Source organism: Carassius carassius, chromosome 26 (assembly GCF_963082965.1).
Source record: "Carassius carassius chromosome 26, fCarCar2.1, whole genome shotgun sequence".
Taxonomy (NCBI): domain Eukaryota; kingdom Metazoa; phylum Chordata; class Actinopteri; order Cypriniformes; family Cyprinidae; genus Carassius; species Carassius carassius.
Window position 1 is genome coordinate 7,445,733 of NC_081780.1, and position 22,831 is coordinate 7,468,563.

The 22,831-nt window shown below is 39.2% G+C and overlaps 1 protein-coding gene across 8 annotated transcripts in view; it reads left to right on the forward strand.

Moving 5' to 3' along the window:
• The window catches only part of LOC132105671 (protein piccolo-like), a 44,205-nt gene extending 23,549 nt beyond the window's left edge, over positions 1–20,656 (forward strand). Inside the window, exons 7-28 of one of the 8 annotated variants that reach the window (XM_059510956.1) lie at positions 239–637; positions 746–2,291; positions 3,610–3,678; positions 4,678–4,763; positions 4,932–5,007; positions 6,466–6,591; positions 8,954–9,062; positions 9,761–9,822; positions 9,934–10,127; positions 10,231–10,281; positions 10,636–10,766; positions 11,672–11,698; positions 11,972–12,065; positions 13,278–13,349; positions 13,596–13,845; positions 14,346–14,534; positions 15,676–15,837; positions 17,949–18,090; positions 18,249–18,304; positions 18,853–18,987; positions 19,548–19,693; positions 19,779–20,656. In XM_059510956.1, the coding sequence (XP_059366939.1) occupies positions 239–637; positions 746–2,291; positions 3,610–3,678; positions 4,678–4,763; positions 4,932–5,007; positions 6,466–6,591; positions 8,954–9,062; positions 9,761–9,822; positions 9,934–10,127; positions 10,231–10,281; positions 10,636–10,766; positions 11,672–11,698; positions 11,972–12,065; positions 13,278–13,349; positions 13,596–13,845; positions 14,346–14,534; positions 15,676–15,837; positions 17,949–18,090; positions 18,249–18,304; positions 18,853–18,987; positions 19,548–19,693; positions 19,779–19,922 (4,266 nt within the window). In that variant the 3' untranslated portion in view covers positions 19,923–20,656. Of the gene's footprint in view, positions 1–238; positions 2,292–3,609; positions 3,679–4,677; positions 4,764–4,931; positions 5,008–6,465; positions 6,592–8,953; positions 9,063–9,760; positions 9,823–9,933; positions 10,128–10,230; positions 10,282–10,635; positions 10,767–11,671; positions 11,699–11,971; positions 12,066–13,277; positions 13,350–13,595; positions 13,846–14,345; positions 14,535–15,675; positions 15,838–17,948; positions 18,091–18,248; positions 18,305–18,852; positions 18,988–19,547; positions 19,694–19,778 lie in introns of all 8 variants that reach the window. The other 7 variants (XM_059510954.1, XM_059510952.1, XM_059510953.1 and 4 more) reach the window with 7 other exon arrangements.
• The last annotated feature ends 2,175 nt before the right edge of the window (positions 20,657–22,831 follow it).

A 22,831-nucleotide genomic window follows, 5' to 3' on the forward strand; every position in this document is an offset into this window, starting at 1 on the left:
CTAGAGACTTTTTTTTCTTTTTACCATTATACTTTATTCTCATTCGAACTTGAAAGCTTAGGTGGTGGTTGTTTGTTTTTAAAGTTTTTTTTATTTTTTATGAAAACAACTTTAAAGCCTTAAATACACTATGGTCATTCCTATGAACTATGATTAAGCTTGAAAATAAGTTTTAACTTAAAGAAAAACTGTATTGTCATTTAACACTGATTATTCTCTTTTTATTTGTCATCCAAAGGGAAAGGGATCTCCAAGTGGAACTCCATCTGGCACCCAAAAGAAGGTTAAGAGGACCCTTCCTAACCCACCTTCAGAGGAAGAAGCTGTTAATGCTGGTCAGACAGCCTACAGCACTGGCTCAGCTCGTCGCCGTCTCTGCCGAAGCACTAACATGGCACGAGCAAAAATCCTGCAGGACATTGACCGTGAACTAGACCTGGTTGAGAGAGAGTCCTCCAAACTACGTAAAAAGCAAGCTGAACTGGATGAGGAAGAAAAGGAGATTGATGCCAAGCTGCGATACCTGGAGATGGGCATTAACCGGCGAAAGGAGGCATTGCTTAAAGAAAGGGAAAAGAGGGAAAGGGCCTATCTTCAGAGTGTTGCAGAGGACCGTGACTACATGTCTGACAGTGAGGTGAGTAACATTCGTGAAACAAGAGTTGGAGAGGAGGTCAGTGGACATGGGCTTGAGAGACCACGTACTGCACCACAGTCAGAACTTGATGAATTTGTTCCTCCACAGACCAAGCATGACCAGTATGGAAAATATTCACAGTACCAGTACACACAGTATCAGCAGTCCCTGTACCAGCCTCAGTCACCATACCAATCCCAATCCATCTACTCTTCTGTTCCTTCTCTGACTGCATCACAGCAACAGAGCTATCACCAAATGCTTTTGCTCCAGCAGAAAGCCAGACAACAAGCTGCTCTCCTCTCGGAATTAGATTCTACCAAAATTTCCACCAGCTATGACACGTCATCTTACTTGGGAGGAAAATATGGTAACCACCTTGACTTGCATAGTCTAGAAGAGCGTGCTGGCAGCTTGGCAGTTAGTCCTATGTCAAATGTATCTGCTGACTCCTTCTATGCAGACTTAGATCAACATCAAACACCAAGGAGCTATATGCTTTTAGAAGATGCAGCAGAACTTGCAAAAAGCACTGGTAGCCTGTCATCTGCCAGCTATGGCATTGCTGAGAGAGAGCTAGCCAAAGCAGAGCGCCTTCTGAGACACACTGCTGCAGATGTTGGTACAGACTATCTGGGAAGCTCCTCCAGACTTCACTCTTATGGTAAGGCTCAAGATGAAGAGGACCCCATGGAAGAGCCATTTGAACTAAAGCTTTTAAAACAACAACTGAAACAGGAGTTTCGAAGAAGCACAGGGGGCACTGAAAGCTTAGAGCAGCTTGCTGGACTCTCACATCACTATACCCCCAGCACTGGAGTGTCTAGTGGAAGCTACAGGGCGTTCCCCAAAACCGACAAGTACAGCATCAGTAGACTGACCTTAGAGAAACAGGCTGCCAAGCAACTTCCTACATCTGTGCTCTACCAGAAACACAAAACCACCAGTAACATAGGCAAGTACTCCTCCATCCAGGATAGCAGGGCTCTAGAAACAGACTATAGTAGCTACTTGGGGTCCAGTAGTGCTTCTCCCAGAACAAGCAGACTTCTGCAGGATGAAATCACCTTTGGGCTACGCAAGAACATTGCTGAACAGCAGAAATATCTTGGCTCCACTCTTGGGGCCAATTTGGCAGGTTCACTTAATCTGGGCCAAAGCCTAAATCTGAGCCCAGGCATGAGGTCCTCTTTGGGAGAAGACTCTGCTTACCCTAGTGGAAGTAGGTCACGGCCTTCCTCTAGACCCTCCTCTGTGTATGGCCTTGACCTGTCACTTAAAAGGGATACCTCAAGTTCATCTCTGAGGCTCAAAGCAGAAGGTGACCCCTCCTCAGACACCTCAGCTTTCCAGGCTCCATCAGGCAGGTCAAAACCTACAAGCCTGGCCCTTGTTCAAAGTGGGCGTGGACGTATTCCTATTGTGGCACAGAACTCAGAAGAAGAGAGCCCACTGAGTCCAGTGGGTCAGCCAATGGGTATGGCACGGGCATCAGCAGGTCCACTCCCACCCATATCTGCCGACTCCCGTGATCAGTTTGGGTCATGTTTGTCCCTCCAAGACCCACAACAGCAACACTTCAGAGAAGATCCTTTAAGAGGGCATAGCTATGTGCTAATGGATGATCTGCAGGGCACCATGTCTGATAGTGAAGGTAATTTGTTTGTCCACAGACTGTTATCTTGGAGTGACTCTTCATACACAGTTCCAGATTTTTATTTATCTGTGTTTCATCTTGCAAGTGCTCATTCCTGTCTATATGAAGGCATAATTTCTCTACTGATAACTGCTTTTCTATCTTGTTTGAGCTTTCTTTTCATGTGCTTAAATAATGAAAATAATCATACTGTCCCAGTTGTCTTTCTATATTAACATTTCTGTGGCATAGTTACAGTTGGAGTTAAACATTTTTGCATGTGATTTCTTCATAGACTGACTTTTTGTTTCTGTGTGAACTCTTATAGTGCATGCTTCCAGTTTTTGTATTTTTATTTAATGTGGATATGTGCTCTATGAATAGGATAAATGAGAAAAAGTTACACTTACACTGAAGTTGTACATTAGACATATTATAAATCTCTTTTCATTAGCATAAGAATAGCTTTATAACCCTCAACGTTTTTAGTTAAGCTGCTTGTAAACTAGAGCTACATGTTCTTGATTAATCATCTGTTTAGTTATATTTTGGTTATGTAGTTATCTATTATCTAAGTGCCTTATAGCAACAATAGTATAACTAAATAGATTATCTCTTCATTTAGTTTAATTATGTTGAATTTTATGTAAAACCTCAGCCACAACAGACTGTATTAATGAGATTTTGTTCTAAAAGTCAGGCGTTTGTTTTTCAATACAAACTTATTTCTCTCAGTGATAGATAATACTCTTCATGCATGTTGCTAACATGAAACAGATTAAATAATACCATGCCAGTTTGTGTTTGCATGTTTGATGTTCCTTTAATAAATAGTACATGTGATGTGCATGTCTCATCCTGTCTTTTTTTTATTTATAAACTCTTTCAATTTCTTGCTTGTTCATCTTCTTTCTTTTTCACATGGGAACTAATAAATGCCTTCAAATAGAAAGGGCTATGCTTTTTTTCTCAGCTGTATATTAATGTTTGTCTTTTAATTTATGAAACTTAATTTATAATTTTAAGATTGATGAAACGCAAATTGAATTGGATTGCATGCCCCCTCCCCCCCCCCCCATGATCTGTGAAATGCATGAAATTACATGAACTTCACTGAACAATATAAAAACAACATGAATATTTTAATTGCTACACAATATACAGTTTAAGAATCGCACAACCACAGAACATGAAGCTCAAACCCAAAATACTCACCAACTTTAACATTCTTTTTTCATTTATCTGTAAAGTAACTGACTCCATACATTTAACAGCATATGATGTGTTGTTCATCATATGTTTCATCTGGAAGTAAATGCATTTGCCTTGGTTGCAGCACTAAGTGAATCCCTGGTGGGTTTGAGCAGAGACGATCCAGGAAACTCACATGAGAATGTCACAAACGGTAGAGTATAACCACCTTAGACTCCTGCACGTCTCCCGTCTCCCCCACACCCCTGCTACCATGACCACCCACATGCCAATCACCCATGAGCTGTTAGGCAACCAAATTGACCGCAAATTCATCTCCATAACACCATGTTGCAGGAAGTATGACGAATTTGCCCACTAATGCAACGTTGTGGTAGTGAATGCAGCTTTTGCATCTGTGATTAAATTGGAATTCCACACTCCTTTCTCTCTAAAAAATAACACTCATTTTCTCAGTTTAAGATGCTGCACTTTCACAAATATGGTTTACAGAAAAATCATTCACATAATACTAGTAATCATTTTCCTATCAAATCTATTGAACGTAATGACTTCCTTAACAAATTAGTCACACTTATAAAGCTATACACAATAATAGTGCTCCATGTTAGTGAGTGTTTCACCATGAAATAGGATCTACATCTGTCATATCATTTTACATCAAAATGTCAGGTCTGTAAACACTAAAATTGTCTTCTGTTAAATGTTGATGACCTGAGGTCAATTATTCAAATGTCCATGACAAAATCTTGACATCTAAAATTGCCTTTGAATGTAAAAATCTACAACAAAGATATTGCCAAAATATTTCCTACCTCTGTCTGTCATGAACCCCTGTCTTATTTATATAAACCTAAGATTTTTAGGGGAAGGTACAGTAGTAAACAGACTTGCTCTAAATCTTCTTCTAAAGAATTCCAGTATAGAATTAAATATAGAGAGAGAAAAAAACTATCTGAAGACTTGTATCCTCAGGGTTTGTTTTAGTTTTAGGTTTGCATGCAAAAATAACTGCTCTACTTTATATAACCATTTTCTTTTCTGTCCCAGATGGCTCTATATTGTTTGAATTTGAGACTGCATATGTACCTTAGCTGTCTCTAGTACCTGATGTTACCAGAGGGCCTTGTTTGTTTTAACAGACCGGCAAGCAAGACTTTTAACGTTTTAATTTCCATCTGTTTTTCTAAAGCGTACCACCTGCGACGGGAGGAAACTGACTGGTTTGAGAAACCACGAGATGGACGCACAGAGAACGGACAAGGGGATAGAAGACAGGTGATACATATGGTTTTTGCATTACCATTTCAGTCCGATTAGTGAGAAACAGTAAATATACAGTGCAAGAAACCTAAAAAACTGACATTTATAGAGACATGGTCATCAGAAAAAAAACATATTATTGCATGATACGTGTCTGATTCTGCTTATTTGATGTCTCTTTAGGGAAAGTCAGCTCACTACCCATTTCCTCATGCCAGAATAAAACTACAGAGGGATCCCAAAGATCGTAGTGTATCAGGTAAGTGCAACCTGTCAAATACTCAATGTTGTGCGGATTGGCTTCCTGACATGCTCCAACAATGTAGACAGACGTTTAGGACAGCTGCCCCTGATAAAATATGATCTGTTTGCCTACCAGGCCATCATGGAGAGATGCCTGAGGCTTATATCTATGCAAACATTAGTTTCACCATGCTGAGATTGCATTGGCACAGTTTTATTTTATGCCTACTACTAAACACATTAGCTCTTCTCCAATTTCCCTTTAGCGTCCTCTTGTGGCACTCCATTTTGTCACATAATTGCACGCCAAATGTCAACAGACACGAAACCGCATCAGTTGTCTATCCCCTCTTCATGCTTTGTTATGTCACGTACTGTAGGTGTGGTTGATTCCCCTTGATCTCCTGTGTCAATGTTCCTTTAAGCATTAGAACGGGGCAGACATTACACAGCAATGTGGCAGATTGGCATCCTTCCAGTTCCGTCAGTCATCAAAGCTCAAAATGGTGTGTAATGCGCAAATTGGATTATCCTCGTAATTAGAAACTGATGAACAAACAAGTGCCTAAAAAAAGGCAATGAAAAAGGCTATAGTGAATGTCCTGTGCTGTGACTGGTGGATTTGTTGCACCATAATTAATGTAATGGAAGGACCTGTGTACTATGATTCTAAATGACAGAATATCATAGAACAGTTTCTGTATAGACACCTAAACATCTTGACAAGGTGTACAAAAAAGCTTGAGCATTTCCTCGTTATTGCCCAGGGATAATATATAGTTTATTGAACACACTTGTGCTCCACTAAAAAGCCTGTTATAGATTTGGCAACTTACTTCCTGACATTTATAGAAATATACCATAGGTCTTGGCCAGCATAATTAAACCTTTCTCTTAAAATCTAGCTTCAGTTGATTCTTGTCTGAATGTATCGGTGTTGTCTGAATTATGGTTTTATAGCCTTTTTTTTACCCTAACAGCTGTGTAAAATGTAATGTTATTGGCATTTATAGTTTATTTTAACTGGATTCACAAGGTTCTGTATTGGCATCAGTGGTTTCATGAAGATAGTTTAACATCCATGGAACCTTTCCATTGCACAAAAACTGTTCACTGAAAGGTTCTTTGGGGAATCCAATGGTTCTTCTGTGACATCAATGAGAAAACACCCTTTGTTTTTGTAAAGTGTACTACAAAATGGTTTTCAAATATGGAAAACAATATGCAAAACCAATTCTAGTTTGAGTAACTGGACTTTTTGAATCTTATTAGAAACAAATGAAAATTCACTGATCCAAAAAACAAAGACAAAAAACAAATACACACACACACACACACACAATCATATACAGCTAATAAAAACTAGGCTATAAATATATATATATATATTATAAAAAACAGTCTTCTAGGCTTGTTACTATCTGGTGTAGGTTTTGGACCACCTTTTTATGTATCCATTACTATTTTCTCTCAGGAAATGGACTGGGCATCCGTGTGGTTGGAGGAAAAGAGGTCCCAGGCAGCAATGGAGACATTGGTGCGTATGTTGCCAAAGTTTTACCTGGAGGAGCTGCGGAACAAATGGGAAAGATTGTGGAAGGTAGGCGCCTCAGTGAAGGGTGGTTACTCTTTTAAACCAGTCACTGTGTGAGTTCAATGTTTTGGTTTGTATAGATGTTCACTGTCTCTTAAAGCAGGGAGCGAAGCGCATCTGTTGACATTAAGGGGCACAATGTGACGTGATATTTCAAAGTAGGAGACACGAAAAACAAATGATGCTAATCCGCATGATTCTTCACCTCCAGGCACCAGGAGTGACTCACTCTTGATGTGAGAGATAAGGATAGAGCAGGAGAAAATGATGTTGAAGTTTCAGGTTCATGACTGTGTTTTCTCTGCGGTGTACACTGGCAGCGTAGGTGTTGCTCAGATCAAATGAAAGTTGAGTCTTAAATTTATATCAAAACTTTGACTGAAATGTCTCTGGAGAGTTCAGCTGAAAAGAGTTTGAGTTTTTACTGCTTTGGCATGGTGTTCTTTTACAATGCCGTTATGTAAATGTGCACTTTACAAAATCAGAATTGACCTCATTGTGACAGATTCGACCAAAGATGGCTGACGGCTAGAGTTTCTCGTTGACTTGAAAGAATCTTAACAGACTTTTGGAATAAAACCCAGAGTGAAATTTGGATTTCATGACTGCTTTGGACTGTCTTGATTGACTATTTCAGCCATTTTGATGAAGTTGAATTTTACAAGCTCTATTGATCTCAGTTGTGATGGAGAAGTTAATGCTCTCTCTTTCTCCAGGGGTGAGGTTGAGCATAGCGTGTCGTAAATTAGGTCTGCTTGGGCTCCGGCTTTTGTGCTGCTTTCTCCCGGTCATAATTTACGAGGGGCCGGGATAGGTGGCGAGGGGAAAATAGAAGCCGGAGGGATTGGATCTGTCTGTGTGCAGACTTATTTATGAGGCTATATACAACAGCTGGGCTTTGTGAGAGAACATTCTGAGCTTTGACTGGGACTGACACTTCACTTCTGTCTTCCTGCTCCTCCTCTCACACTCTTTATTAAATATCACTTTGTATTTAGACATCTGATTCCTTTGTCCTCTCCTCTACTCCTCATTTTCTGTTCCGTTCTGTTCCTTTCTATCCTCATGTATTCTCTAATGTCTCACCTCTTCGAATCTCACATTGTCTCTTCTAATATCATCTTGTCTCTTCTCTCCTCATATCTTCTCTTCATGTCTCATTTATCTTGTTTGTTTTGTCACTTGCTGTTTCTTCTATTTCCATCTTGTCTCAATGCATCTCATATAGTCTCATCTTTTCTCTTCACATCATCTTTTGCCTACTCTTTACATCTTTTCTCATGTCTACTCTCAACTCTTCTCATCTTGTTCTCATGTCTACTCTTATAGTCAGTGTGCTCTTTTCTCATTTCTTTTCATCTTGTATCGACTCTTCTCTTGTGGTCTTGTTTCTTTGAATCTTATCCAGTCCCTTCCTTACCCTTTTCTTGTCTTGTCTCACTTTTTCTCATCTCATCTTGTTCCTTCCCTTCTCTTTTGAGCTTTTCTCTTCTCATATTTACTTTTGTCTCATATCATCTTGCTTAGTCTCTTGTAGTATCAACATCTCTCACCTCCTCCTGTCTTTTCTGTTCTTTTCTCATCTTTTCTTGTCTCTTATCTTCTGATTTTGTTTCTTTATGTATCTACTCTCTCAATTCACTTTGCCTTATCTCATCCTATTTCACTTTTTCTCATCTTGTCTCTTCTCCTCTCAATCCTGGATTTTCTCTTCTTTCTCTTATCTGCTCTTTTCTCATCTCATCTTATTCAGTCTCTTCTAGCATCCTCTTCTTGTCTCGTCTCTTCTCATATCATATTGTCTCTCTCCCACATAATGTCCCAGCAGCAGTTGAAGCTTCTAAAGGGTAAAATGTCAAATGTTTCTACTTGCTTTAGTTGTGATTATGCATGCAGTCAGTATGGTTACAACAGCCATGTGACTCATGTATATTATCAAGTTGGTGTTAAGCAGTGTAGTAATGTGAGCTGGCTGTTCAGTCTCTCACATTAAACTATAAAATATGTGAGTGTGTACAAACTGTATACAGTACATGACACAAGTACACATTCACCTCCAGGGACCCCAAGCATCCACCGTAACATGGGAGCTTTGAAACGTCCAAAGCGGGCCTACCTGGCCTACCTGAAGACACGTTTTCATCTGTGTAAGTGCACCAACAGAGTGGTTTTAGTTTGCTGTGACTTGGAGTGAACTCTGCTGCACGTGTTTCCCTCTGCTTTCTCACAGGGTTTCTACAGCACGGTTTGTTTAACTGAAAGACATCATGTCTGTTGTTGCAGTGCTTTTCACAGCGTGTTTGATCTTTCAGATAGTGAAGGCTAAAATGTATCTGATGGCTGATTTTATGTGTGTATGTTTGCATAGGAATGCAAGTTCTGGAATGGAACAGCATTTCTCTGACTGGTAAGACGTATGAGGAGGTGCAGGGTCTAGTTGGTCACCAGGTCGGAGAGGCGGAGATATGTGTCAGACTGTGAGTGTCAGATTTGTATAACTACTTATTATTTAAATGTACTTTAGGTCATTTGTACTTACCTTCTGTCTACTATAAAAGTTGTACAACCAAAGAAATGTATTTAAGTAATTTAAGAAAAATTTGTGCACATTTAAATGTCAAGTTAAAATGAAACACAGTTCCTAACCCATTTTTACTCTTCTTTCAATAAAACATGATATTTAATAAGAAGAAATGTAGGGCTGGAATGAATCCTGAAAAATTTACGTTACATGTTTTTTATATAAAAAAAAAGTTTGAGGGAAAAGGGCTGAAAATGTAAAGAGGAAAGTCATTTGAGAGCCAAAGAATTACATTTTGTACAAAAAGTACATTAAAACCAGAAACATACATTTAAGAGAGCAAATAGGGTCCATTTCGATTTCACGCTTACTTAAAAGGATAGTTCACCCAAACATTTTGTCATAAATCACTCAACCTCATGTCGTTTCAACCCCGTAAGACCTCCATTAATCTTCAGAACACAAATTAAGATATTTTTGATGAAATCTGAGAGCCTTCTGGCCCTGCATAGACTCGGGCAGAATTTTTAGTGAACAGAGGGCTAACAGGTTTGAAATGACAGAAGGGTGAGTAATTAATGACATAATTATAATTTTGTGGTGAACTAACCCTTTGAATTAACTTATTGTCTCTTTACCATAATTTATTTCCAGTGACATAAATATGCTGTCTGATTCTGAAAGCTCCCACCTAGACCTTCAAGACCAGACCAAAGGTGAGAACTTACAGTCAGAGGAGAAGACAATCAAATGATAATTAGGTTAATCCTCATTAACCTCAATGACACTTTACCAATAACTTCTGACTTGCATTTATGATTATACAGGAGACAGACCTCCGCGGTCACCAGGTGTGGACCCTAAGCAGCTGGCTGCCGAGCTGCAGAAAGTGTCCCAGCAGCAGGTGCCATCCTCCTCTGCATCAGCACTGGATAAAGCCTCAGTGTCCACTGGCTCCAGTGCAGTTCCCAGTCCTGGCCAGCCTGGTTCACCCTCTGTCAGCAAGAAGCGTCACAGCAAGGTACGCATGTGCCATGCGTGTACAATTATTTGATGCCTTTTTGTGTGTAAAGATTGAAATGCATATTTATGTCTTTTCTTAATGCTGATGTTTTGTTTCTTAGACCTCTGAGGCTGCAAAATCTCAGTCCCATCCAGTGTCAGGAGAGATCCAGGTATGGTTTTGGCTCTCATTAACAAGGCTATAAGAGTAACTTGTCAGGGAATTTTAAAATTGAAGTCGATATATGTGGGGAGCCCTCCCCTCGGACACCACACCAAATACGCATAGCCTTTAATCTGTTTATTATATATGTGTGTAAGTGTGATCTCATAAAAAACTTTTATAGTTAAGCTCAGCTCTAAAAAAATTTTCAGGTGGAAAATGCTCATTATGAGTGCATTCTCTATTGTGTAAAGTGAATTCATTGGTCAGAAACCTGTTTATTAATCAACAGAATGTATGCCATATTCATTTATCTTTTTAACAGTAGAAAGTAGAAAAATCATTTCTTTCTTCAATTTTGCAGCTTCAAATAAATTACGACAAACAGCTGGGAAATCTCATTGTCCATGTTCTTCAAGCACGAAATCTGGCACCCCGGGACAATAATGGCTACTCGGATCCGTTCGTTAAAGTTTACTTGCTGCCGGGTAGAGGGTGAGTACTTTGAATAAAAGTCAACTGACTGGAACTGAATTGTGTCTCAAGGTTTCCGTCTTAGTGTGAACAACCAACTGTGATTGATCACTTTACATGTCCAGCCTCTTCCTTTTTAATCACCCTGCCAAAATAGCTATCCAGAGAGTGTGAACAGATATTTTAATTTATCTGTTTTCTTGACTTAAAAAAGATAAATCTACTTGTTTCAACCTTGGCACTGGAAATGAAGACTTTGTTGTTCAATGAAGAGTTGTTATTCAATCCTAGCTGCCACTTTCCATGAGTTAATGAAATAGAAAATCACTTATCCAGCTGTAATTAGCACCAGGTCTGTGGGAAAGACCTGGAGCGGATTATACATATTGTGTAAGGCCTAGTTTTTAGCTGTATATGATTGTGTGTGTGTGTGTGTGTGTGTGTGTGTGTGTGTGTGTGTGTGTGTGTGTGTGTGTGTGTGTGTGTGTGTGTGTGTGTGTGCGTGCGTGCGTGCGTGCGTGCGTGTGTGCGTGTGTGTGTGTTTTTGTCCATGCATTTATATGTGCAGTAAGTGAGTCAGCAAAAGAGGAAAATCAATGCCAGTTCAGTTTGTGTGTAAAATGATAGCGCTGATTGATGTTTGTAGATTGGTGTGTATGTGTGTTGGATCATTTCTGGCTCTCATCTGATCATGCAATACTTGGATTGAACCTACAGAAACAGGAGCTCTCCATTTCTCTTCTCCATATGGGCATGAATGCATGGGCTATTGCAAACACACACACACACACACACACACACACACACACACACACATACACACACAGACACACACACACACACACACACACACACACCCCTCCCTTTGCAGTTTCCCACTCATCACTGATTGTTGTCTGTTTTTGCTGCATGCTGGATCTTCACAGTCAGGTCATGGTTGTGCAGAATGCCAGGTATGTGATTCTTTCCTACAGTACCAGCACATTATACAAGACTTGGCCATGCTTGAACATGAATGGCTTAATGATGTAGTGTTTTGCTCTTTATATCATCATTTCTCAATGTAGTATATGGTCACTGCAGCAACACAAGTGGGCCTATACTAGACGTCCTCCATTGTGCAAACCATTTGCCACCAGTGAGGGGTTTCATGGTTAAGTTTGTGCCCAACTTCATTTCTACCTGGAACTCATGATGACCTCTTGTGGTATGTTATCTAATTGCAGTGCTGAAAACAAAAGAAGGTCCAAACATGTTCAGAAGAGCCTGAACCCCGAGTGGAACCAGACTGTCATCTACAAAAATATCCATCTGGAACAGGTGAACTACAAGCTCACAATCATGTCTAGGTTGCAGGTGTCTAGAAAACCAAAAGAAAAATCTGATTTCACTTTGATGGAATATGCTTTGTTTAGTTTAAATGTCTCATGTCAGTTTTGAGATTTCAATTATCTGAAAGCTCTTCAGAGAGAATCTTAGGCTTTTGGTGCAAACAGGGAAAAGTCTGTTGTCTCCCAAAAGTGCTTTAGTCTAATTAAGACTAAAGAGCTTCCTGAGTCTGTTAAGCTCACTGAGACTGCTGCTGACAGATGTGATTGATATGTTTTTACTGGACTATTGAAGCGAAGCAAACGGCTCTTAATTGAGAGAGAAAGACAGAATGCAGGTAGGTGAGGCGTGTACTGAAAACCATCTGGATTTAATGCTCCAGTGCTACATATCATGTTGGAGATGTTTGCCGGATTAACAGAAAAGAGATATTTTTGTTCATCAGTATTTTTGTCTTGCTTTCCAGTAAAAGTATCTAAATGTACTAAAAAAACTAAATCACTTTACTTCAGAAGAGGTTCAGAATGTCTCAGAAAGTCTCTTTGCTCACAAAGGCTGATCAAAAACACAGTTGAAACAATTATGTGAAATATCTTTCCAATTTCACATAACAGTTTTCTATATTCACATATTTTAAAATTTAACTTATTCCTGTGATGGCAAAGCTGAATTTTCAGCAGACGTGACTCCAGTCTTCAATGATGATTCCTTAGAAATCATTCTAATGTGCTGATTTGGTACTAAGGAAACATTTCTTATTATAAAGGATGAAAACAATTGTGCTGCTTAATCCTTTTTTGGAAATCATGAACAATTATTGCTTTGATAAATAGAAAGTTTAAAAGTACAGCATTTATTTGAAACAATGTTTTGCAATGTTATAAATGTCTTTACTGTCACTTTTGAATAAAATTATTCATTTATCCTTAAAAAAATCATACTGACCTCACTCTTTGGTTTTGAATGGAAGTGTGTGTTTTGAAATATAGCTTCACAGGTAAATGTTAATTGTTTAAGGGTGTTTACATATGTTTTACTGGAAAACTGTTTATAAGATGTTTCTTTCCCCTCATTTAGAGATTAACCATGGAATAGTTCAGTTGAAGTTACTAAGAATGACAACATTAAAATAATGTATGGTAATAGTCACTAAGTAAATAATCTTGGCATTGAAAACTCTGTGTTTGTGTGGTGTGTGTTTAGCTAAGAAAGAAGACACTGGAGGTCAGTGTGTGGGACTACGACAAGAGCTCTGCCAATGACTTCTTGGGAGAGGTGAGAAGCTACAATTCTGTAAACACACTTTGAAAGATTAAACAATGTGTCCTAAATGTGTGCTAAATGATACACAAGTGTGTGTGTGTGTGTGTGTGTGTGTGTGTGTGTGTGTGTGTGTGTGTGTGTGTGTGTGTGTGTGTGTGTGTGTGTGTGTGTGTGTGTGTGTGTGCGTGTATATATTTACACACTTACACTACTATCACTGAATAATAATGAAATTGTGCATGTATGGGGCCTTTGTAGGTACTAATCGACCTGTCCAACACGGCCCAACTGGACAACGTCCCACGCTGGCTGCCTCTGAAGGAGCAGAGCGAGGGCGAGCATCACCGGCGTTCTCACTCAGGACAGGGCCGCCAGCACTCGCCCAAACCCCCTGGGGGACACGGGAGCCAGCATTCTCCAAAGACCTCTAGTCACAGCAAGGAGGACTCGCCCAAATCCTCGGTCATCAAGAGCCGTAGTCACGGAATCTTCCCTGACCCTGCCAAGGGTAGGACCACAAGTCGCATGGCACTTCTGCCACCTCACCTTCCACATTTCCAGTCGTGATGTCTTCCTCTTTTCCATCCTTCTATTGCTGTCATTTCTATGCATTCTGTCTTCTCTTCCTCTCTCTGTATTGTTCTTGCTTTCATTGGATCTCTCCATTCTGTACTTCTCAAGTTTCCTAGCTTTGGCTTCTCGCTCTCCATATATGTGTGTTCAGTTCACAACAGCGCTGAGCTCACCAGCGCTTCACTCCAGCCACCTCACACAGGGTGTGACAGGGCCACTCTGACAGGAAGCAGCCTGCTTAGATGCTAACTAGGGAACAGTAGTTGGAGCTTAAGTATCACATCAGTTGAGTCAGATGGAGACTCGATAATTTCAAATAATCTAACAACGTATTAATTGTAAAATATGAATAAGAATTTATTTCATTGAATGATTAAAGTTGGCAAAAGTAGGGAATTAAACGCCCTTGTGGTAATTTGGTTCTGGTTGTTTTAGACACGCAGGTCCCTACTATTGAGAAATCACACAGTAGTCCCGGCACATCGAAGCCGTCCCTCTCCGAGGGCCAAGCTCGCCCCCACGGAGGCCCACGTGCTCATGGCAAAAGTGGCACGGCCCGGGCACACCTTGACGATGCCGCGGCACCGGCCGAAGCTGCCGGCCAGCAGCCCCGTCTCCAACCAAGTAAACGACGCAAATAAAACCTCCACAGCATGGCTGCCTTCGCATTCATCTGTTCCTCCTTCTGTTCTTTTTCACTGCCCTCTTTTTGTTTTTTTTCCCTTCCCTGTTGTTGTTTTCTGGTTTCTCCCGTTTAACTTCCTCTGGTTCCCCTTTGGTCACAGTCTGTCACTTCACTTCCAATTCGCCTGTGTGTTCCCACCGAAGACACAAGAACAATATAATTTTTTTCCCGAAATTTTTTAACACTTTAAATAATTATAACAATTTAAGAACTCAGAAAACAAAATAAAACTAAACTGGCCAAAAAGTATATCAGTAGCTATATCATATTTTGAAGTGATAGGGCTAAACTTTGAAATGATCTATTGGTAATTATATGAGATTAAATTATCCTTTAACCTTACTGTTCCTGTAGCTCAGCTAGCATGGTGTTAGCCAGTGTCATGGGTTTGGTTCCCAGGGACCACACAATAAGCATATGTATAAAATAGTGTCCAGCCTAAAAACTCTTCAAAAATAAACACAATTTCGGAACTAGTTTTTGCTGCCTTCCTCAGGATCCTAACTAAGATTACTAAGACCTGTCAATCACTGTGAGGATTGACACCTAGTCGGCAGACATGTTCTTTTACCCCACTTGGACATGTTGAAACCTTGTCACTGAGGTTATTTTAGGTAAAACCTGGTCAAGTTACCATTTTATAAAAGTTAGAGAGGAAACAACCATACCTGATTAGCATACAAACACGTTTTGCCCAATTGAGCCCTTTACAACAGCCCTGACAACCTTTCTTTGAACTTTTCTTTTATTTGTCCCATTAAGTTGTTTTCTGTCCCAGAAGGCCGGCTTTTCAGCAGCTTCCCCACTCCACCGAGATGGCCGTGCATGTGGCCGCCCGCTCCTTAAAGCACCATCCCACCCTGCCTCCACTCTATCTACAGCTCTCGCTGGCCTACACTGCACCTCAGTCGACGCTGTAAGCGTACTGTGGCTGCATGTGACCATGACCTACAGTAAAAGCTGGTGGTGTCCATATTGTGACGAGTTCATACTCTGAGTCTCCATCTCGCCCCCCTTCTCCCCTCTCCAAACCTCCCCTCCTTCTCGCCTCGCCACCCCATGGCTGATATATGGCCCCAGCCCAAAATGGCCGCCTCGACCCGAGGCACCACAGGCACAGCGTAGTTGGTGTGCTCACCATTCAGAGAGCCCCGTCCGAGTCGCCGGCCAATGAGATCCCTGAAGGCCGTCACCTGACCCTCAGGAAAGCCATGTCTGAAGAGAGGCCGCAGCCGGACGGAGGTGAGAGTTGAACGTCTCGTATGATTGCCAGTGACAGCAAGAGAGCGAGAGGATGTTGAGTTACTAACGCACATCTAACTATAGGAACTAGCTGAGGACTAGCTGTTTTGCCAAGGGTGTTTTGTGCCCAGAAAAGGCACTGTGGGAAGGGGACGCTATCTAAAGGGTCTTTCCAAATGAAAGTGAGCAACTGGATTCCTTTACACAAAACCGTTACAGAAGACAGTCGAGGATGCAAGTCTGCAGTTATGATCACTTGATCCTGGGTGCCACATCTTCATAATTTGTTTTGAAACCTGAAGTGATTTGTTCCTCCCAGGACTAAATATTCTTTTACATATTTATATAACTAGAAGTTTAACAGCACACAAGTTGAAATAAATTTGAATTAAAGAAACAAAGAAACAAGATTTTATCGTTAGAGTTAGCATTCATTAGCAGGAATTTTATGTAAAAGGCCTGTTCACACCAGTGCAGAAATAATAATTTAATTTAATTTGATTGAACGGCAGTTATTATGTCTGTTCAGACCAACACAAATATTTGCATGCCGTCAATTTGAATGAATTTTTCAAATGAATAAGTGTTATAATCTCTTTTCCATTGCACTGCGACAAAAACTGGCTAACCAATAAGAATTGCACTTTTGGTCATGTGTCTGGAGACACATGCTTTTGCTGTTACATAAAACAACAACTTGGTGGCGCTCACAAAAAGTCTATTTTGTTGAGTGACAGTGAATAGCAGAGGAAGAATCTTTCTCTGTAGTATTGTATTTGCTGTTGTTTATGAACATCATAACAAATAAAAAAAATTGTAATGCCTGTTTAAAAATGCTATTTGATTTTGTTTTGTAACCATGAAAAGCGAGTGTCAAAAATGTCAATTTGCACAGCACTGTTTTGCACAGTTTCTTTGTGCACAAAAAGTATTCTCATAGATTCATAAAATTATGGTTGAACCACTAATGTCACATGGACTATTTTAACATTATCCTTACTACCTTTCTGGGACTTGAACGTGGTAGTTGTATTGCTGTCTATGCAGTGTCAGAAAGCTCTCGAATTTCATCAAAAATATCTTTCTTTGTGTTGAGAAGATGAACGAAGGTCTTAAAGGCTTGGAAAGACATTAGGGTGAGTAATTAATGGCATAATGTTTGGTTGAACTATCCTTTTAATATAAAAGCTTTTCTGTAAGCGCCACCTACTAACAGATGGTGAAATTGCATTTTGAAATTGGTCTGAACATAGGAAAAAGGCATTTAGGCAGATTTTTCCTATCGAAAATTTGTGTTGGTATGACTAGGCCTTAATTTGGCTGATTCACAGTAGAGTAGTAGTAACACTTGTCCTGCAAATGCATGCTTTATGACCTTCAAAGTCCTCAGATTTTTTGAGTGATTAGGACCTATTGATGCTCACTTTCGACTGGAATCCTCCCTCTTCCACTTCACAGGAAATTCATGCAGCGAGTCTCAGTCTTATTCAAAAGTCCAGCAACGTGATTCCCTAGAACCAGGGAAAAAACAGCAACTTCATCAAACTCTATGAGGGTGCACCGACAGCCTGACCACCCTTAGAGAGTCATTAGATGCCTGGTGTTAACGTTACCGTTGCTGAATCTGTTTGGAAAAGACTGTGTGCATGAATTACGTGCCGAAATCATGCATCCCACGTCACACCATCACCATTACTTTCAGTCAAACACTGCACCAACATTAAAAAAATCTATTCAAATATTATTAATCATAAGTAACCACAATTAAAATAAACTTAGCGTAATGCTAACAGAATTAGCATAATGGAATAACAATGTACAAACTCAAACACACATTTTACTAATGAACAGTTTAATTTGTTGTGTCTGCTTTTGCTTCTGTCATCTGATGTCTGCTTAGCATATCTCTGTTTGTGATATTTCCTTTCATTTATCGAGTGCTGTCATGCTTTCTTTAAATGTTGCCAGCAGTATCTATTTGCGTGTATGTGTGTGCGCATGTGTTGGGAGTGGATATGTGGATATCTACCCCTAAAATGAATAGTTAACAGTTGCAAACTAGTAGTAGTTAATGTAACTCATACAACTCACATAGTCTACTTCAAAAACAGCGTCCCGCAGCCATAGATCTGGTGATGCTCCTGTTACTGCAGCCTCATTGGACAGTGGTCTGAGTGGCAGTGCCTTTAGCCTATTGGATGAAGAGGGCGGGACCAATGCGGTGGATAGTGCTATCTTCCAGGTTCCCAGATTGTGAGTGCTTTCCATATGACTCCCATGATATTTGCTAATCAGCCATAATTTGTTTGAAATAATTTACAGTTCCATGGTTTTATTTTATTATTTATTCAAATTCCTCCATTTTCTTGGCACTCCACGTGTTCTCTGATCTGATGTTGTTTATTATTTAGTGGAAAGATTCCAAACGGCACAGAAGCTGTAAAATCCGCTCATGGAGATACAGAGGGTAATGTTTGCATGGGATGTTGTGTGGTTTTGTGATAATTTTGCATGTTTGTGTCAATAACAGGGTATGTTGCACCAAAGAAGTTGAATTCAATATACAGTATTTTGTATATATTATGATTTTGTATAATTTTGTTAGATCATACTGTTATCTACAGTACAGTTTAAAAGTTTGTGGTGCCTCTTATGTTCTCCTATTCTGCATTTATTTGTTAAAAAATACAGTAATAATTTGATGAGTATAAATCAGTTTTGAAACATTTTTAATGCATCCTTGCTGAATAAAACTCCCAAGTGCTTCTAAAAACTAAATCTTACTGCCTGCAAACTTTTGAACGATAGAATATATTATCACACTTTTATCTATGACTTAAATAAGAGTGGAATAATAGTTCCTCCTGGATTCATCTGTTTCCTGTTCTGTGTTATTTATCACTGTCTCTATGCTCCTCATGCTCAGAGATACACAGAATTTGGGAGGAAGAGATATAGAGATAACAGATAGGAAGAAGAATTGCAATATTGACGTGTCTGTGTCTGCCCATTTAGGTAAGACTCAGGTGATAGGGGAGATAAAGATCGCCCTGAAGAAGGAAATGAAGACAGAGGGGGAACACCTGGTGCTTGAGATCCTACAGTGCAGAAACATAACCTACAAATTCAAGTCTCCAGACCACCTCCCAGGTAACAAGACACTACTGCAAACATGTTCACTCATGTTCATTATAATTTGCGTCTAATTTATATGTTACCCCGGACCACAAAACTAGTCATAAGGCTCAAGTATGTCTGGTTTGTTAGGATAGGATTTGGACGAGATGCAACTATTTGAAAATCTGGAATCTGAGGGTGCAAAAAATTTAAATGTTGAGAAAATCGCCTTTAAAGTTGTCCGAATTAAGTCCTTAGCATTGCAGATTACGAATGAAAAATTATGTTGTGATGTTTTTACAGTAGGAAATGTACAAAATATCTTCTCTAAACATGATCTTTACATAATATCTTAATGATTTTTAGCCTTAAAGAAAAATATATCATTTTGACCCACACAGTGTATTTTGTTGGCTATAGCTACAAATATACATGTATGACTTATGACTGGTTTTGTGGTCCAGAGTCACATATATTGTTGATATACACATTATATTATTGATGTAAGCTTCTCAAATGTTCTTACATCAATGCTGTTTAAACAGGACTTGAGAGAGGAAAGCTTAATACTTGCTTTTTGTGTTGTTTTACAGACCTGTATGTGAAGCTCTATGTGGTGAATGTGGCCACTCAGAAAAGAATCATTAAGAAGAAAACCAGAGTGTGTCGTCATGATCGCGAACCATCTTTTAACGAAACTTTCCGCTTCTGCATGAACCCCACAGGTCATTCCATTCAGGTACACCAGAAATCAAGACACTAGGGTGTTAAAATGTGACCCACACTTGAAGTCATGTGATTTATATTTATTCCAACCCTTGCAGCTCTTTCTTGTTTCAAACGGAGGCAAGTTTGTAAAGAAGACCCTAATCGGCGAAGCCTACGTGTGGCTGGATAAGGTAGACCTGCGGAAACGGGTGGTGAGCTGGCACAAGCTGCTGGCCAGCACAGCTCAGATCCACTCCTAAAGATGGCGGTCAGATGAGGCGCGAGGACAGAACAGGCAGCGGAGTCGCACATCCCTGCCGCACTCTTTGGGACTAAACTGAGCTGAATTTGGAGGGCCGACACAGGGAGCTTCCCGATTGCACTGGCACATGTGATTGTGTTAACCCAAGCCATGGAGAAACAGGTGTATAATGGTGTTTACAGAAAGGATCTGACCCTTATTGACAAGATGCAGGTCTTTACATTGGGAAAAGCTCAAAAAATTGAGCCAGAGAGTCACACAATGTTCATACGTCTATGTGTACATGCACTTTCACAATCACTCAAACTTATCGACATATTTATACCAATGTATGTATAATAATATGTGTACAATGGGCCACAACAGACAGTTAGATAATAGAGTGAAAGTTTATTTATCCCGTTTGTGCATTATTTACAGATAGAGACGGATATCATATACATTATTTTTGTATAATAGAGACAAATTCAGTTTTAGATCTTTATTGTTATTTTGAATTCCCTCTCAGATGTTATTATGTGTTGACAGAACTGATATTTAAACCATATTATCAATGGATTAGAAGAGTATTTTATGGTATATTATAGACAGATTTACATGAATGAAATATGATTTTTTGGGTGTTGTGATGACTCGTTGTGTCAGTATGGTTATTATAACACTTACATCTTTCGCTGTGTGATACTAAATTCATCAAAGTCAGTGATACAGTTTCAGAGCCCGAGAAAATTAGAAAGAGTTTAACTGCCGGTCTAATATGACTCACAGAAATTAATGGGAAATTGAATAGAAAGTGTTTGCTGATTGTTATGATTTGCGATCTCATTTGATGAACGTGACAGATGAAATATCTCCGATATGCAGCAGCAACAGTTGAAAATGTCCAGCACTGTTATATGATTTGCACTTTGTGTCTAGCATTTTAAGATTGTAGGTTGGTAGCTTTTTCGTCAAATAAAAAAAAAAACATCCCGCCATTTGAACAAGTCAAACACTGTCAATCCCCCACACAAACTCATACGCATCTGTCTCTCTTAAATACTCAAGGATTAGAGTTTGAAGGGGTCAGTGTAGTGTCTGTCCACATCATATTGCTGATACAATGTTGATATTATGTTTTATTAAAAAAACAAACTCCAAAACACTCAGGTTTCGATGAAAAAGCCTTGCTTAAAAGTTATTGGCTTATCTTTGATCTAAGCAGGTTCAGCTTAAAGGTGATAACAGTGAGGATCAGGGTGATGACATCAAAATGTGTACATTTTTAATTGAACAGATCATTTAAGCTAACTGTTATTTTCTTTTCAGTTTACATGTCTAAAAGGACACATTTAGATGCTGAGTGCACCATCTCATTCTTTCAGAAAAGTGTGGCTACTTCACAATGCAGACACTTAAATCAAATGCCATTAGTGTTATGTATATGTTGTTTATGTTGGTTTTTATGCCTTTAAACTTGGGATGTGTGGATTCAAACTTTACAACACATAGCCCAGCCATTTTACAGCTCAAGCACTTACTGATATTCACGTAAACATACAGCGTTAAGGGTTAAGTCAACTTTTAACCTGTGCCAAACTACCAAAATCCGCAGGTTTTGTGTATGTTATTCTATGCAACCGAAAATACATCTGATGTACTTCTTGTTTAGTGTTTGGAGGACAGATAAAGCATTACGAATGAGGACTTTTTTATGATTTTTCCACATGGTATATATGTTTGCTTTTATATATTTGGTTGTGTCTTTTGCTTGATGCTTGTTTAATTAATTTTATATTTGCTATTTTGAGGTCATGTAATGAGTTTGCAAAAACGTAGGGTTGATTAACCTACTCAACTATTTAACTGCTAGATTTGAGGATTCAAATGTACATAGCAAAATGTGTTTACAGGATCATAGCAAACTGGTTAGGTTCATCATCCACTCACTTCATCTCACTGCACTCAGATTTATATACAATGCTCAGCGTTCACTATATATTCTGATCTCCCAGAATGTGTTATAATTGTTTTATGTTTACAAATTAGATGAGGGGAAAAAAGCATCATATAACAATTCGTTACATGAATTCATCTTAACCAACGCAGCCTACATTGAATAATAATGCTCCAAATTCAAACTCTTTCACCTCTGCAAAAATGATACAGAATAATAAAAACAAGACGTGTAAATAAAACTAATAATTTTCTTTTTGTACAAACAGGATCTTGTATGGGTTTTCTGGTTCAGTGAAGAGCATGTGTGAGGGAAAGAAGCAGAGCGACTGTGTTTTGATCTGTGTGTTACATGTTGTACATGCACTAGGGTTAAAGCTTTCCCCATGCTTGCCTCTGATAGACTGGACTTGACCTGCACAACAGACACTGATTTAACCCTGTATAATAAAGAGCAGATGATGACATTACTGACTCCAAGTAGAATCAGGAAACGTATGGTGTTTTCACTTTGGATGTTGCATGTTTTGTTGGTGGTTTGTTCATACTATTTTTGTGTCCAGATACTATTTACAAAAAGAGAAAAAGATTGTGAAAAGTTAATCAGATCTAAATATGTATGCCGACTGTACAAAGATATGCTTGTATAATCCGTCTGGTTTTACACTTAATGTAAACTAATGTAAAAAAATCCAGCTGTCATGGTTTTTGTGGTTGTACACAAACGGTATTGATAAATTATGCAAATTGTGCTGTAATAAAAGGCTATTGCCCTAAGTCTAAATATTAAATGATATATGTAAAATTCTCCCCGATGTGAATTCATTTGTAAGCCACTTTTACACTATTCTTTCTTTATATCTGTCTATCTAACAGTAGTTTGTGGGTAGTAAGAAACATAAGAACAGGTAAGCAGTAAAACATGGTCAATTTGCTTCATTTTTCTTGTTTTTTTAGTTTTATGGGAATATT